This window comes from Cibotium barometz, chromosome 29 (assembly GCF_041138505.1).
Source record: "Cibotium barometz isolate CiBa-2024 chromosome 29, ASM4113850v1, whole genome shotgun sequence".
In the NCBI taxonomy this organism is placed as follows: Eukaryota; Viridiplantae; Streptophyta; class Polypodiopsida; order Cyatheales; family Cibotiaceae; genus Cibotium; species Cibotium barometz.
In genome coordinates, this window is record NC_141074.1 from 6760201 (window position 1) to 6776216 (window position 16016).

The following is a 16016-nucleotide window of genomic DNA, read 5'->3' on the forward strand; positions in this document are numbered from 1 at the left end:
TGTTTACCTTTTTATACAGCAGTGTGTGCAGGCTTGCTCATGAATGATTGGGCACTTGCACTTCATGATAAGCACTATGGTCTACCAAGGAAACTCTCACCAAGGCTCTGTTGACTCCTCACTCATGAATCCTCACTCATGAAGGACTATGACTCGATTTCTGTGTGAAATTCAAGTACCACTAATGTTAGATATCCGTAACGCCGCTACGGGCGTTACCACGAGAGGGGACGGCCTCTGGCTCACCACCCAGCCAAGAGGAAGAATGAGGATTGCCCCTCATCCCCCAGGCTATATAGTGTGTGGCCTGCCGTCCACACTAGCCTGGTCGCCCATGACTCCGCATGGGCGTCCTCTCCCACTGAACCCCGGATATGGCCATCCGGTCTGCCATCGGTCAAGGCATTACAGCCTACATGACATTACCCCCCCTTAAGAAGAGTTTTCGTCCTCGAAAACAAACTGGGGAAATTGCACTACGGCGTTCCCAGGTAGCTACCTCCTCATCCCTATCTGTCCATTTAACAAGTACCTCCTGGTACACTTTATGTCGGGTCTGTCTATCACGATACTATAGAATCTTTTCAGGTTCATGTGGTATCTTTGGTGGTTCTATCAAGTCCACCAAAATCTCTGGAGAAACTGCGTTCTCTAACCCGTGAACTGATTTCTTCAGTTTACTGACATGGAAGACAGGATGGACTTGAGAACTCTCCGGTAACTCAAGTTTATATGCTACGTCCCCAATCTTCTTAAGGATTTTAAAAGGACCACAATATCTCGGAGAAAGTTTATCACACTTTCCCGTTTTCATGGTTTCTGACTGCGCAGGAACCTTGAGGAATACAAAGTCACCTTCTGCAAAGGTCACCTTTCTTCGTCCTTTATCCGCATAAGTTTTAGCGCGATCCTGAGCGCTACGAATGCTCTCACGTGCGGCTTTGAGCATATCATTCATATCTTCAAGGAAATCCTTGACAGATTGAATCTTCTCCTTTTCTAGGCCTACAGCCATCGGAGATCTCGGCTGGAATCCATACATTAACATGAATGGTGTAAATCCAGTCGTCGCTGAGTGTTTGGAGCTGTTATAGGCAAACTCCAATAAGGGCAAGTACTCTTCCCAATTAGATTGCTTCTTACTAACATAAGAACGCAACATATCCTCTAGAATTTGGTTAACTCTTTCAGTTTGACCATCAGACTCCGGATGATCTGCCGTACTCATACTCAGAGTAGTATCCAGCTTTTTGAAGACTTCCCTCAAATGACTGTTGAACTTTCTATCTCTATCCGACACTATATCTGCGCGGGCAGGCCATATATCTTGTAGAGATGTTCAATAAAGAGTTTTGCCAAATCTGGCGTTTTAACAGTTTTCTTCGTGGCAATAAACTTTGCCATTTTAGTTAACCTGTCCACTACCACCCACACCGAGTCATTCCCTCGCTCGTCTTGGGTAAACCAGTAATGAAATCCATGGAAATGCTTTCCCATTTCCCTTGAGGAATCTCCAGCGGATGGAGTAGTCCTCCAACCTTAAGACGTTCATGTTTATTGACCTGGCACTTATTGCATTTCAGCACATAAGTCTGGACGTCCTTAAACAAACTAGGCCAATAAAACTGTCTTTTTACTAGCACATAGGTCTTCTGAATCCCGGGATGACCCGCACTTGGACTATCATGACTTTCTTTAAGAATTTGGGCCCGAAAGTCACCAATAGTTGGTACACATATTCTACCCTTGTAGAGTAAGTACCCGTCGTCAATGGAGTAATTAGCATATTTCTCCCCCCGATGAAGTTTATCACTCCCCTTTGAAGCCGTGGCAGTCAAAGGTGATGAAGGGCCTACGTCAGAACTCTTTGGTTCCAAACTATACCCAGAAGACACGGCTAGTCTCTCCGGACTAACTCTCGCTTCCCTTCTCGTTGCACCTTCGGCCAGTCTCTCCGGACTAGCAATACGTGCCAACGAGGGAGGTGGTTGCGTCTGTGAAGAAGTGCGTACGCGTACAGCGCGCCAGACCTCTTTAAAAGATGGATCGTGCTCACATAAACCATGTAGGGACTCCAAGAAATCATTCTTGAAGTCTGTGAAACTAATTGCATTAATTTGTGGCATGCGACTAAGTGCATCTGCCACCACGTTATACTTACCTTTCTGGTAACGTATCTGAAGGTCAAACTCCTGTAGAATCTCCGCCCACCGAGCTTTTCTACCCTTCAGTTCATTTTGACTTGAAAGCCATTTCAGACTTTCATGGTCCGTCCGGACCTCAAAAGTGGCACCATATAAATAGTGTCTCCACTTTTTCAGTGCATGAACTATCGCTAGTAACTCTCGCTCGTAAGCCGAGTAGTTACGTTGCGCACGATCTAACTTTTTACTTTCAAATGCAATTGGGCGTCCCCTTTGCATTAGTACGGCCCCAATGGCCTCATTACTAGCGTCTGTTTCCAAAACAAACGGCTCATTTGGATCGACAATTGTCAAAACAGGTGCAGCTGCTACGGTCACCTTGAGCTTATCAAAGCTTTTCTGTTGGGCGTCCCCCCAACTAATGTTCTTTGGTTTTGACCGTAACTGGTCCGTCAACGGGACTGCGATCTTCGCGTAGTCCTTCACATACTGTCGGTAGAACCCCGACATGCCAAGAAAAATCTGCAGTTCCTCGAGATTCTTCGGCGCTGGCCATTTAAGAATAGCCTCTACTTTTTCTGGCTCCATCCGCGTACCATCGGCGGATATAATATGTCCAAGGTAGTGAATTTCTGTTTCAAAAAATTCACATTTGCTTTTCTTTGCAAATAATTTGTGCTCTCGCAACAACTTGAACACTAGACGCAAATGCTCTATGTGTTCTTTCTGTGTCTTACTGTACAAAAGAATATCATCTAGGAAAACTACTACGAATTTTCCCAGATATGGACGTAAAATACTGTCCATTAGCGTCATAAACGTCGCTGGAGCATTGGTTAGCCCAAATGGCATAACCAAAAACTCAAAATGCCCGAAACGGGTCCGAAATGCTGTCTTCGCAACATCTTCTGCTTTTATTCTAACCTGATGATACCCAGATCTCAGGTCTATTTTTGTGAAGTATCTCGATCCATAGAGTTGATCAAACAACTCATCCATGCGTGGCATCGGATACTTGTTCTTAATCGTTATCTGATTAAGAGCCCTATAGTCTATGCACATCCGCATAGATCCGTCTTTCTTCTTTACCAGAAGAATAGGCGATGCCCACGGACTTGAACTAGGCCGAATAAAGCCTTTGTTCAAATATTTCGTTAATTTTTTTTCCACCTCCTGTGCCTCGGAGTGGCTTAATCTATAAGCAGGTTTGCTTATAGGTTTTGATCCTGGCATAACTTCGATGCCATGGTCTACTTCCCTAGATGGTGGTAAACCATCTGGTAAATCATCAGGAAAAACATCCTGAAATTCCTCTAATAAATTCGTTAAAGTATCTACGTACTTTTTCTTTAATGTCTCATTCACCTTGGATTTTTTCTTGTTTGAATCACATGCATGCCAAACAGGGTTTTCAAACAGTGGGTCTCATCCAAGGTTATTTTGTTTTTCTTGTTTGTCTACGCAAACATCATTTATCGTTTCATCTACAGAAACAAAATTCAAAAGAGGGTAACAAGCATATACCTTTGCTATCTGGTCTCTGCGGACCGCTGTACATAGCTCCATGGAGGAAATAAGTGGTGTGGCAGGGACAGTACGGTCGCCCTGCAGGGTGATGACTCTACCTCCATGCTCAAAACATAGCGTATTATGTAAGTAATTCCGAGCTAGACTAGGGCCCAAGCCATACAGCCACTCCCTGCCTAGATATACGTCTGCTCTAGCTAAGTGCATGACCTGAAAGTCAAGCGGAGCCTTGTAGGCCTGCATAGATAATGGGACCCCCAATACTACGGTATTCCATACCGTTTTGTCATATCCGTTGGCTAGGCCAACAGTATACTCATGATCACTCTGGGTCTCAGTCAATCCCAACTTCTTGACTAACGAGTAGTTCAAGAAGTTGTGACTAGCTCCATCATCAATAAAAACTGTGACTCTACGGCCACCTATGGTGCCATACATGCGCACCATGTCATGCGGACCTACAGTAGGCTGCCACATCGTTGGTGTCACTGAACAAGCGTGATGCTCATCACAATGACACACTGTCACCTCTCTGAACTCTGCGGAACTGAGAGGGAGTCTCTGCACTGTATGCAACTGCCTAGAAGATTTACCATCTTTTTTGGGCTCGTTGCCACTCGTGCTGGCTTTAGGCTTTGGACACTCAGCCTTCGTGTGTCCTACTTCATTGCAATTAAAGCAACGATTTTCCTTTCGCGCTTTAATATATTGCTCTTTCTTTTGGTTTTCGGTGTCTCTTTTTTTTCTGGATGGTCACGGTTTTTTAGACCAATGACCACCCTGTCCTTCCTGGTCCGTCCTATCCCCTTGTTTCTCACTGCGGAACCCTTTTCTTTTGAGGCCTGACCTCCTCTTTTCACTACCCTCGGCCCTGCTAGAACCACCACGCGCACTACGGCACTTGATGTCATCGAATATCTGTGCATATTGAATTGCCTCTGCTAAGTCTTTAGGCTGTAGGGGTTCTACGTACTCAAGGTAATCATCTTTGAGGCCTCTCTTAAAGCCTCGCAATGTCTGGAATGCATCGATTCCCTTTAACTTGAGTACTATCTCCCTGTAGTTTGAGATGTACTGAGTTAGGGATTTGTTCTCCATCGAGCACTTGTCCCATAACTCCCAGCTGCTCTCTGCCTCATTAACAGGCAAAAATTCTTTTTGAAACATTGTTTCAAATTCCGTCCAAGTGGCAGGGCGAGTTGTCAGACTCATCCACCACTTGTACGCTTTGCCGGTTAAGAGAGGCTAGCCTCTACGGGCTGTATACGGCTAGGCTGCTGTCGCAGCGCGTGCAAATCTGACCACTTTGCTAGAAACATATTGACTGAGTCCTTGTTTCTCTCCTTTTCCTCGCCACCAAAACTAGGCGGCTTTAAGTCTTTTAACAACGACGAAGCTGTCGCTACGGACGGCCCCGCAGGCGCATCGGCCTGTACTCCTGCAACCACTGGCGAGGCTACGCTCACCCGTGCCGTAGGAGCTCGGCTACCACGAGGAGTTGGAGTACTAGCCGAGGCGGCTGTCAGTGCATCTAACCGTGTGGAGATGCTCTGTAGCATCGTGACTAAATCAGCCTGGACCTTCAATTTGGCATTAAGATATTTAAACAGTCCACTAGAGAGCTCCGTCTCTGTCAGGACATCAGCGGGGTCCAGTAGGTCATAGTCATCGTCGTCATAATCCAAGAGGTCCTCCTCGGTCCCCTAGGCGACGTCAGTGCTCATGTCCTCTGGCTCATCGGCCAGAAAGTGGTCATCAGCCAATGCGGCCGCTGCGGGCTCGCTGGGTCCTAAGACGGGGTCAATAGACGAGGAGGGCGCTGGCGGATCACGAGTGATCGATAAGCGCGCTCCGGACCGAACAACGGTCGGGCGTGTACGGCCTGACAATTCGGTCGGGGTCAAACCCGCGACCAAGGACAAGAGACTGGAAAAACCTAGAGAAGTAGAAGGCGGTGGGGACACACTACGCCTTGCAGACATTTTAATTCTTGCAAAAAATAATGCGAGAACTCGGAAATTACTAAAAAAAACGCTAATAAAAATGAGCAATGGTGGAGAGAGAATAATAGTCACTCCCCTTTACGGTCGCCTGTGGATTTGTTGCGTTGCGAGCCTCTACAAGGACGCTTCCGGGATGCTCCGATATCCACGAGAAAATATGCCTGCAACTCATAACAAAAATTAACTCCGGAAACACTTATCCCTTACCGGGATTATTTCTTGCGGGAATGATTCTCCTCCCCAGCCGAGAGAGAGGGTTCCTTGAATTTTCTCATACAATTCACAAAAATGAATAATGAAAATTATTTTTTTTAAATAAATGTTTTTTTTATAGGCCGATGGTGGCCGGCTGCTGTTTGCTGGCCGTTTGTCGCCGGTTGTGTGGTGGTCGCTGTGGCCGGCGCCGCCGCCGCTGGCCGCCCATGGCTGGCCTGGCTGGCTGGCCGCCGCCGCCGCCGCTGGCCGGCCTGGCTGGCTGGCCGCCGCCGCTGGCCGCTGCCGGCCTGGCTCCCATTGTGTTGTGGTCTCCTGCGCCAGCTGCGTCTCCTGCGCCTCCCATTGGTAAATGAAAGTCGGCTCTCAACGGCGCTGCCAGGGAGTTTTAGAGGCTACTGAAGCGCGCGCCCCACACATAACGGAATTTCAGCTTCAATGGCCTTGCTTCGCCCCACATACACAGAATTGCAACTTCGACTAGCTATGTGTTTCGTCGTGGGTTTCAGCTCAACAGTATGTCACTACTGTTCCCTGCTCAGCCTGTGACACCCACCATGATAGCTGGCCTCTAGCTCAGCTCTGCTACCCGTATTTTTGTCTGAATTTCCAGGCATTTTGCGAATTTTGTTTGCCTTTGTTTGCGCCCACACCTCCACGCATCATTGCGATTATTAATGTTTCAAGGCTTGCGCCAGGTAGCGTGGGGCTGGCTGGTCTTCGCCCCCCCCCACCCCACGTGTTTCAGTAGTGCATGGGTTTCGCCGCCCAACCCCCACACACAGGGGCTGGTCATGGGCGTGGTCTGCGCCCCCCCCATGGCGACACACAGGCTGTTTTTTTTTCTTAAAAACCTTCAACGCAGAGCTTTCAGAGCGATTCAACGCAGAAAAAAAAATGAAAACAAACACATTTTGCTTACCTCGATGCTGTGTGTGACGGGGAGAGAGAATGAGAGAGAGAGAGAGAGAAAGAGTTCTTCCCTTCAAAAGTCTTGGCCCTCCTCCCTCCACACATTCCCTTGTGGAGATAAGGGTGAGGAGATTGTGGATGAAAACCACCGAGTGGGCTCCGGTCCCCCGTTCGCGCGCGGACTCTCACGATCCCTTCGAACCATGCTCTGATACCAGTGTTAGATATCCGTAATGCCGCTACGGGCATTACCACGAGAGGGGACGGCCTCTGGCTCACCACCCAGCCATAGAGGAAGAATGAGGATTGCCCCTCATCCCCCAGGCTATATAGTGTGTGGCCTGCCGTCCACATTAGCCTGGCCGCCCATGACTCCGCATGGGCGTTCTCTCCCACTGAACCCCGGATATGGCCATCCGGTCTGCCGTCGGTCAAGGCATTACAGCCTACGTGACAACTAAGGTTGCTCAATCAATCCTAAGATTGGTTTCGCTTCCTAATGTGGGTGTATGGAACACTAATTATGACTCAAAATATGCGTACAAATACAAAGATGGGTGCATGGGACACTTCCTAACCCAAAAGATGCATACGAATACAAAGATTTCAATATACATCCAAACCTTAGGTCCATATACATGTGCTCACTCACTCTAAGAGCCTTGATTTTTTGTGTTTTTTCTTTGCATTCTCTATTTAAGATTTTTTACTTTTAATGGGTTTTCTCTATACAATCCTTGCCTCTAAACAATCTTTTTGATCGTTTTAGGACTTGGCAATGATCAATGGATTGAGTGATTCGACAGTTGCTCAGGGGAGAAATTTGTGATTATTGATGGATACTTGTTCGGAGTTATTGGGAGGTTATCAATTTCTTAGAAGGATTATTGGGCAAAAATCAATCAATCATTCACAATGATTGAAACAATAATTTGATAAAAGGTATTGCATATGGTAGTGCCGATTGGCCACAACTTCAAACCCAAAAATTCTGTGAGATTTTAGATTTGCATAATGGTTTGAGGGAGTGGTCGATGTGGCAAGGCAAGAGGGTTGTTAAGTATTAGGGGAGTGTGATGGCTTGTAAAAGTGGAGGACAAAGCTTGGGATGTTGATAGGTTTAGGACATAGCTCTGAGGAATTACTCCAATTTCATGTGTGGTCTTCAATTTGTTATTTATCCCCAAATTTTGACTTTTCAACTTCCATTGTGACTCCTATGGTGGGCGACTTCTTCGACCATTGAGGGCATGTGCCTTTAATCTAGGGAGGCCCTCCAAGTGGTAGCTTAGTCAATGTTGAGAAGTGAGAGAGAAATCAATCCTCCATTGGAGAAAAAGAGGGAAATGACCTAAATGCTTAAAATGATTTATCACTAATCATGATTAGTGTAAATGATGGATTGAGGTTAATGCAAGCATAATGAGTGATAACATAAGCTCTAATACCATGATAGTATCATGGTGGCTTGAATGGAAGGAATAAGGACATGGATTAAGCATGATGACTAACTTAAGTAAGAGATTAAAGTTAGTCGACATATTGACAACATGAAAATAGAGAATGAGAGTGTACTCTTACATTAGATTGGAGCCTTTAAATAGGAATAAGTATAATGGTGTAAAAGATGATTAAGAACTAACCTTCTCGCATAATCTTCCTAGGTGTGAGCACCACCAAAAATCACCCTTTGCCTAGATTTGAGTGCAAGAAAGATCCTTCTCAGACTAGCTATCTGTGAGTTTCTCTAGCTGATATGGAGGGCTTAATAGATCATAATATCCTTTGCAAGTATTGGCTTTTATCCTTAGAATACATTGCCCTTCACCCCAATGTTACATACATGAGTATTTTGGTGTATTATTTCAATAAAGGGTTCCCTTTGTAGAAGTCTTGTCCTTCTAACAGCCTCATTAGGACCCAACAAAAGTAACAGGGCATTCACTTCATTGTTTTCAAAATAGCGTTCCATCTTGTTCATGGGAAGTTTTGGTTATCCTTTTGTCTTGCATATAGAGGGAGGATGCTTAATGTGGCACGGCTCAACCTCCTCCTCTTCATGTTGAGGTGTCTAGGATCTTAGGTTCCCAGTCATCTAGTCGGATAAGTCTCTCCAAATTTGATAATTTCCTTGTAAAAGAGAACTTATCAGGACTCTAAATTCTAAGTACAAGAAGGTTGTGAGGCATGTTATGTCCCCCAGGTGATATTCACACTCACTTGTTCGTACTCACTTGAAGATGAGCTTAAATGACCCACAACGTGTAAGGGATGCACATTGGTCCTTCCCTAGGAGGTGTTGTCATTGATGGGGTCAAAATGAAGTTGTCACTTACTATATAAGACAATATAATGGTGACTATGATGACCCAAGATAACTTTCACCTACATTGCATCTAGTAATGAGGGGTCTAGTTGGATTGGTTCTAGAGGCAGAGGTGCCAAAAGTAGCTCTTTTATAACTTCTTAAGAATGTTCACAACCTTTGGCATGCTTTTAGGTTCCCTTACTATTTCTATGATTGACTCTAGAATAGGTTTTGGGATACACTCAGGCACGATTAGTTTTTAGGTTCCCTTACTATTTCTATGATTGACTCTAGAATAGGTTTTGGGATACACTCAAGCACGATTAGTGGTTCGTACTTGTCAGCCACTTTTTCAAGTAATAATGACTCTTTAGCCTACATCTTCCTTACTACAATCTTTTGGGATTTGTTCATTAGATATTTTTTCAACATGGGGTTGGGATTTACATACTCAACGGGTTTCTTCTCTTTAGGAAGAGCTTCTTTGGGTGACCTTGCCAATGGCTTAACATCATGACCATTGAAAGTGGTTCGGATGATAGCTCCAAAGCTATCTCCCTTGCGGAGACAATAAGTGATCTCCGCTCTCTCTAGTCTGGGCATTTATGGGTCCATGGAATACCCATGGGAATCCACCCAAGATCTTGTCTCTCCCACCCAAACCCTTGAGAAAACGAGTAACAAAAAAGGAATGGGCTAGCCTAACGGAAATGGGAGAAGAGAGGAAGAGGTAAAAGGGAATGAACCTAATCTCTACAAGGAAATGGAAAAGAAACACTATCACACTCACGACACTCTCTCCTCCACACAAGGTTCCATCTTACTGAAGCAATTTCACCCACATCCTCAAGGCTCACACCACCCAAGCAAAGCACTTCACTTCACTTGGTTTGTCTTGTGCTAGTGAGTGGTGTATTTTGGGCTTTCCCGCATCGATGACATCATTCTTTCTAGTTCTCCCTTCTTCTAAACCAAACCTCCTTTTTCCGTTCATAGTAAACAGTGTTCATAAGGTTAACAGAGACCCCAAATGATTTCTTGTTTGTTAATGTGAAAATCTCTTGATGTTGGGCACTGTCGGAGTTTTCACATTAACTAGCATGCCGATCTCTTGGCTCATTAGATCATCCTTTGAGCTTGAACTCCCATGAGTCATTGTTGAAGATAAGCTTTATTTAGGACTTAAGTGAGATCTCCCTAACCCATGCTCTCTATATATAGCAAAAAGTAGAGCCATCTCACATATGCATAAGTGTCACATGGCGAGCATAGGTGAGTCCTCAAAGATATACACAATAAGCTCAAATGTCACACAAATACCCTATGGAAACCAACATACAGTACAATATATGCACCAAGAGATATACATGTACATATGTGTGTCTCACACCATCATGTGTGGAGAGGGTATCTAGTTGTGAGGCCTTGCCCAATTTCCCCCTCTTGGGACCTCCCTCGTTGGTTAATTGGGTGCCTTTCCCTCTTGGGATCTAGACAATTCTTACCTCTGCCCAAGGGGCTCTAACAAAATTAGGATCAATTTAAAAACTAAATCCTAAATCTTACAGATTCCATTAGGGAAACGGGGGAGGAGAGTTGAATCTGGATCTTCTCATAATCTAGCCACCACCCTGCCACTCTATCCTTAGAGATAAATTTAAATGGATTTCCTTAAGTTCATCTTTTTTTTCCAGAGAACAAACCATTTGAAATTTTCAATTTGAGTCTAAAATTTCTTCATGATAAGATTTTTTGCACTTAAGACCCATCCTCATACTAACTTCTATCCTTTGATAATCTCACATTCATCACATTTTAATACAAACTTTAGTGTACCACCACATTCTTAAATTATCATGTTATATAGCATGACCATTACACTTTGCACCTTACATCAAGATAAAATTATTGAAAATCATCAGCTTAAATATAACCTCTACCTTACATTAACAAATGGCATAGATTAGACATTATATATTTCCATCTAGTATGCATTTCACCCTCACTTATTTGGCTAGTATGTACTTCCATAGTATGCATTGCACCCTGCAAATTTTCACATTCTTTCTCTTCCTCCATCCAATGAATTTAAGAATGTGTAAATATGCATGTGTACATATGCAATGTATCCAAACACTTTCAAGTGTGACAAATTTAGTTCTTTCAAGTGTGACAAATTTAGTTTTCTACAAGTATAATTCTCCTGTGGAATCACACCATGCCCTGCCACTATGGGGTCCTGTTCATACAATATAATCGTCAACTACTTCAACCCAATAATGGTAAGACATGCTCTTCTCAATCTCATCAATGCATAAGCAATCTCTGCAATGTGCCTATTCTTTCTCTTAGCAACATCATTTTGTTGTAGAGTGTACATGCGTCATATGCATTGCCTTTGAATTCCATCTTTCTCAACTACTCTCACTAAACTTATTAGAGAAGTACTCTCCCCCTCCATCTAACCTTAAGCACTTAGCCTACAAACCTATTTGATTAACATTCTGAAAGTGAGTAAACACATGAAATAGACTCATACCTTCCTTGTGTGGTCAGATAGATACATTGTATTGATATCATCCCATTGATGTTAGTCTTTGACGACCCACATACATCTAAGTGCACCACATCAAGTTCTTTCTTACATTCCTATCATGTGAAAATACATTCTTTGTTTGCTTTCCAAACTAACATGCTTTACATACTCTATGCATTCCATCCACCTTAAACTTTGGAAAACGTGTAAAAATTTTAAAATCCTACATAGACTTCAATCTCACTGTCCATTCATATGACCAATACGTTTATGCCAAATATGTGCAAACATAACATCTTTCACCTCAAGTATACTTACATCCAAAGTAAACATTATGCCCACTCTTTTGCCCTTTACAACCAAACGACATTTGTTTTTAAAGTCCTCAACATAGCAACCCTCATAGTTAAAGCGTACTTGCAAACCCTACTCAACCATATGTCCACCAACAGAAACCAAATTCTTTGTTACGTTAAGCAAATGAAGTACATCAACCAAGTACCTCATCTTGCCATCTTACATAACTAATGGCACATTCTCAATGTGAGAAATAAGATGAGTTGTGGCATCCCTCATCTTTACATAACTTGGTTTTTTGAGATTTTTGAGATCTCTAAACCACTCACCATTATAAGTCATGTGGTTAGAGACTCCTGTATCCACATACCATACATCGTCATCATTTGTGGATACATTAGTCACTAAATTCAACATATGTTAAATAACAAACAACTGCTCACATCTATCTTCATCATACTTGCTTGAAGCAGGAAGCATAATTGTTTTATTACAATTTACCACTTTTTATGTCACTCTTCTCCTTGTGACTTTCTCCTCTGCAAAGTAATCTGGTTACTGCTTGCACTCAATCTATAAAAATTATACTCAATACATAGTTTGACTGCAGGATGCTGAACCGCATTCAACTTTACAACTCTCGAGAGGATTCATGGTCAATGTCCCACTTGCTAAAGAAAGGAGCAGCATAATGTTGATACCATCTGTTCATGGCAATTGGCACTTTAAAGGAAATCTACAAGAGTGTGGCTAAGCAAAAGATATGCACAAGACTGATAAAGGCCCTGTTCTATGTTCAACTTGTTCCCATTTCTAAAACCAATTGAGGACCTTTGAATGTAGTTAGTAATTCTGCAGATTCAAATTACAAATTCATATACTCACACCATCAGAAACGTCGTCAAATGTAAAGATAGACAGCCTCAAACAGACTGACAAACTATCATTAGATTTTTCAAAAAAACAAAATGGCAATGAAAGCCAAGTTCTCTCTTTCACTTGCTTTTTACTGATGGACATATCACATAGCATCAAAGACTGCTCTGGAAGTGTCAACTTGACGGGCCAATAAAAAAAGCCATTAAGAGGACCTCTAGTTTCCGCGTTGAAATGACATTCTTGTTAATTTTGAATGTGTACCCAACCCTACCCCTGCAGATACATTGCCCCCTTGTTCTACCCAATTTGCAAGCTACTAAAGCTTACCTCTTTTCCGAAGCACATGAAAAAAGAAACATCCGCTGACAACAGAATGAATGATTAGATTTAATGTGTACACCTATTGACCGAAGCACTTCCAAATTTTCAATCCACAAAATTAGAACGCATCAAACAACACAACTTTGCAACAGTGATACGATATACATGTTGATCTCATCCTAACTTCTTTCTTAAGCAAAGAACCAAACTTGCACGGGACTCACTAGGACTAACAATTTGACATTCTAAAACTTTTTGAGAGAGAGAGAGAGAGAGATAGATGGAATGAGCCTCATACACTCCATAGGACAACAAAGTGTAGGCAACAAGGGAGGGTGGCTGGGCGGGGAGAGGGAGAGTTCAAAGTATTTCAAGACTCAATCAACCAATAGAAAAGAACAAAAAGTAGCACGTATGGAGAAACCATGTGTGCGCGCGTGTTTTTAATGCTCATCTAGGGTCTCCATGATAAATCACCTCTCCCGAGCCTACACGGATCAGTCTTTGACATGTGCATAGGCTTTCAAAGCTGACAGGAAGTGCCTGCTGCTCAGCCTGTGTCACATCAAGCTCAACAATTGTGAAAGACAATGACTCCCTAAATGGCCTTCCAGATTTACAAACATACCTAAAATGCAAAGGTAAAGACCAAAAATAGCTGAGTTTTCAATAGCTGCCATCAGTATGCACCTTTACATCAATAAGCTTCTTGCTCTCAGAGCCACTGCGCAATATTCATGGGCACATCATCACCTGGCAGGCAGACACCAAAGTGCCCTATTTAATCACGTCGCTCAGATCACCAGGCTTGAGGTTTGAGTACACATGGAATGCAACCATGAGCCACAAGCTCCATAGGCCAGAGTTCTGGAAGAGAACAGATACCATGACACGATAGAACCCAAGCAAGATCTCAAATTAGTCAATTTTACTTATTTTCTAGACGTGCATCCAGTTCTGCTTATTAGGAAACACAGACTTCTGATCACTAAGAAACAAAAGTTTACACATGCAGTGTACTTATCTACTTCACGCACCAAGGCAATTCTCCAAGTTGTCAAGGTGCCAATATACGCTAGAAATGGAAAAGATCAATGCATTGTACAGACACCCACCCACCACCTTTTTCTGACACAATCTGGCGTTTTCAATCTGTCCAGGGGCAGGGCAGCCTCAAAGTGGCTGCATGATTGAGCTGCAGGCCTGGACAGAGCTGAGAAGCTGCGTTCAGTTTCTTCCAAGTGGCAGCGCCCTGCACATGTAAGTCTCCTTTATCTTGGACTTGCTTGAAGATGAGAATATTGAAGCATAGACTTCCTTTGTGGCATTCTCTGGCAGCATATCCACTGCCTTGAACCGTTTCGAAGCTTGAGTAAGTTTTTGGTCCCTGGGTTTTTCCGCAGCCAGAAGCTTCTCTTGTTTGGCCCCTTTCCTCTTGACACCATTCACATTGCTTTTGTCGTGTCCCACCACAACCTCTTCTTCCTTTCCCTTCGTCGAAATCTTCAGAGTGCTCCCCACTGTATCCATCACAGTGTCACTGGAAATCTCCTTTAGCTCATGAGAAACCCCATTTTTCATCTTCTTTTCCTTCTTCTCCCTGAGTTTGGCTGCCTCCTCTTCCACCTTCTGCCTAAGTGCGAGCACTTCCTCCTCTGTGCCATTAATAGCAATCTTATCTGCCTCTGCAAAAGGTGCAAAGCAAACCAAACAAGAGGAGGATTGCACCTCCTTCAAAGCCCTCGCACTGAGGACATGGCCGCAGCCACGCAGGGCATAAAATTTGTACTTTCCATTGAATTCTTGGCCACTGATGGGGCATTGGAACTTGGTATGTGATGTGTCATCATCAGCGTTGATGCCGGGGACCGAGCTGAGATGGACAGTGACCATGTCTTTCAATCCCCTGATATATCTAAGCTCTTTGGGCAAGCTTTTAGTTAGCAAGGATGAGACAAGGGCTTCTTTGTTGTAAAGATTTCCAAGCAAATCAACAACACAGGGGGGCTTAAGCGCCTCCGATGAGAGGGCACATCTCGACCATTTGGCGAGGCGGGCCTCATTAGGGTCCACCTTGTCAGGCTTCTTGGTGGCATACATATTGAGGTAACAGTCCCGGGACTCAGCCCCCGTGGCGCCACCATCGCCGCCGCCTCCTGACACTCTAACCCTAAGATGCAGGGTACTGCAGACCCTGATGCCATGCGATTCGATGATGCTGGAATCATGGAGGGGCTTTCCCTGGTAGGAGAAGTAGAAGTACCTCTTATCGAAGGCGTTGCGTGCTGTGGGTGCTTGAAGAAGCGCCGATTTGAGGTCGCTCAAGGTTGCTTCCGGTTCGACGTGAGCGGCGACTGTGCCCTCGCCGCAGAGATCAACGAAAATCTGCATCTGATCAGACCGCAGAGAGAAAAGGAAAGAGGTGGGGCGTTTCTGTGGTTGGGAGGGGGTGCGTGCGAGTCTGCGGGCGTAGGAGCGAGCTTGTATGTGGAGATTTCTATATGTTCTTTGCTGTAGCATTCACAAGCATCCGCCGCCAAAGGCGGCCCAAGTGTGTAACCAACCTTAGCGTGAGGAGTAGGGCACAAGTGTGTTAAGTGTGAGGAGTAGAGCTCCGTTTGGAGAAGAGGAACACACACAAAGTTCAACAATAATGCCACTTATATTATTAACTACACTTCATACGCAGCACAACATCCATCTATCTAAGGGGCTATTGTGCTCATCTTGCAACCACACACTCAAAACCCAATTCTTGACGACTTGCTTCAATTATTACCCAATCTTCACTTTTTTGCATGTCTTACATTTGGGCGACATAGAAAAGGAAAATTATAAGCTTTTGATTGGCTAAACGAACCCACTTAATCTTCACT

The 16016-nt window shown here is 44.0% G+C and overlaps 1 protein-coding gene across 1 annotated transcript; it reads right to left on the reverse strand.

Annotated features, from left to right (window-relative positions):
• Positions 1 to 14049: 14049 nt before the first annotated feature.
• On the reverse strand, positions 14050 to 15628 carry LOC147621786 (RTF2 RING-finger protein). The gene has a single exon (XM_086822797.1). It carries the CDS (start codon positions 15529 to 15531, stop codon positions 14368 to 14370), a length of 1164 nt encoding a protein of 387 aa, XP_086678923.1. The 5' UTR covers positions 15532 to 15628; the 3' UTR covers positions 14050 to 14367.
• Positions 15629 to 16016: the final 388 nt, after the last annotated feature.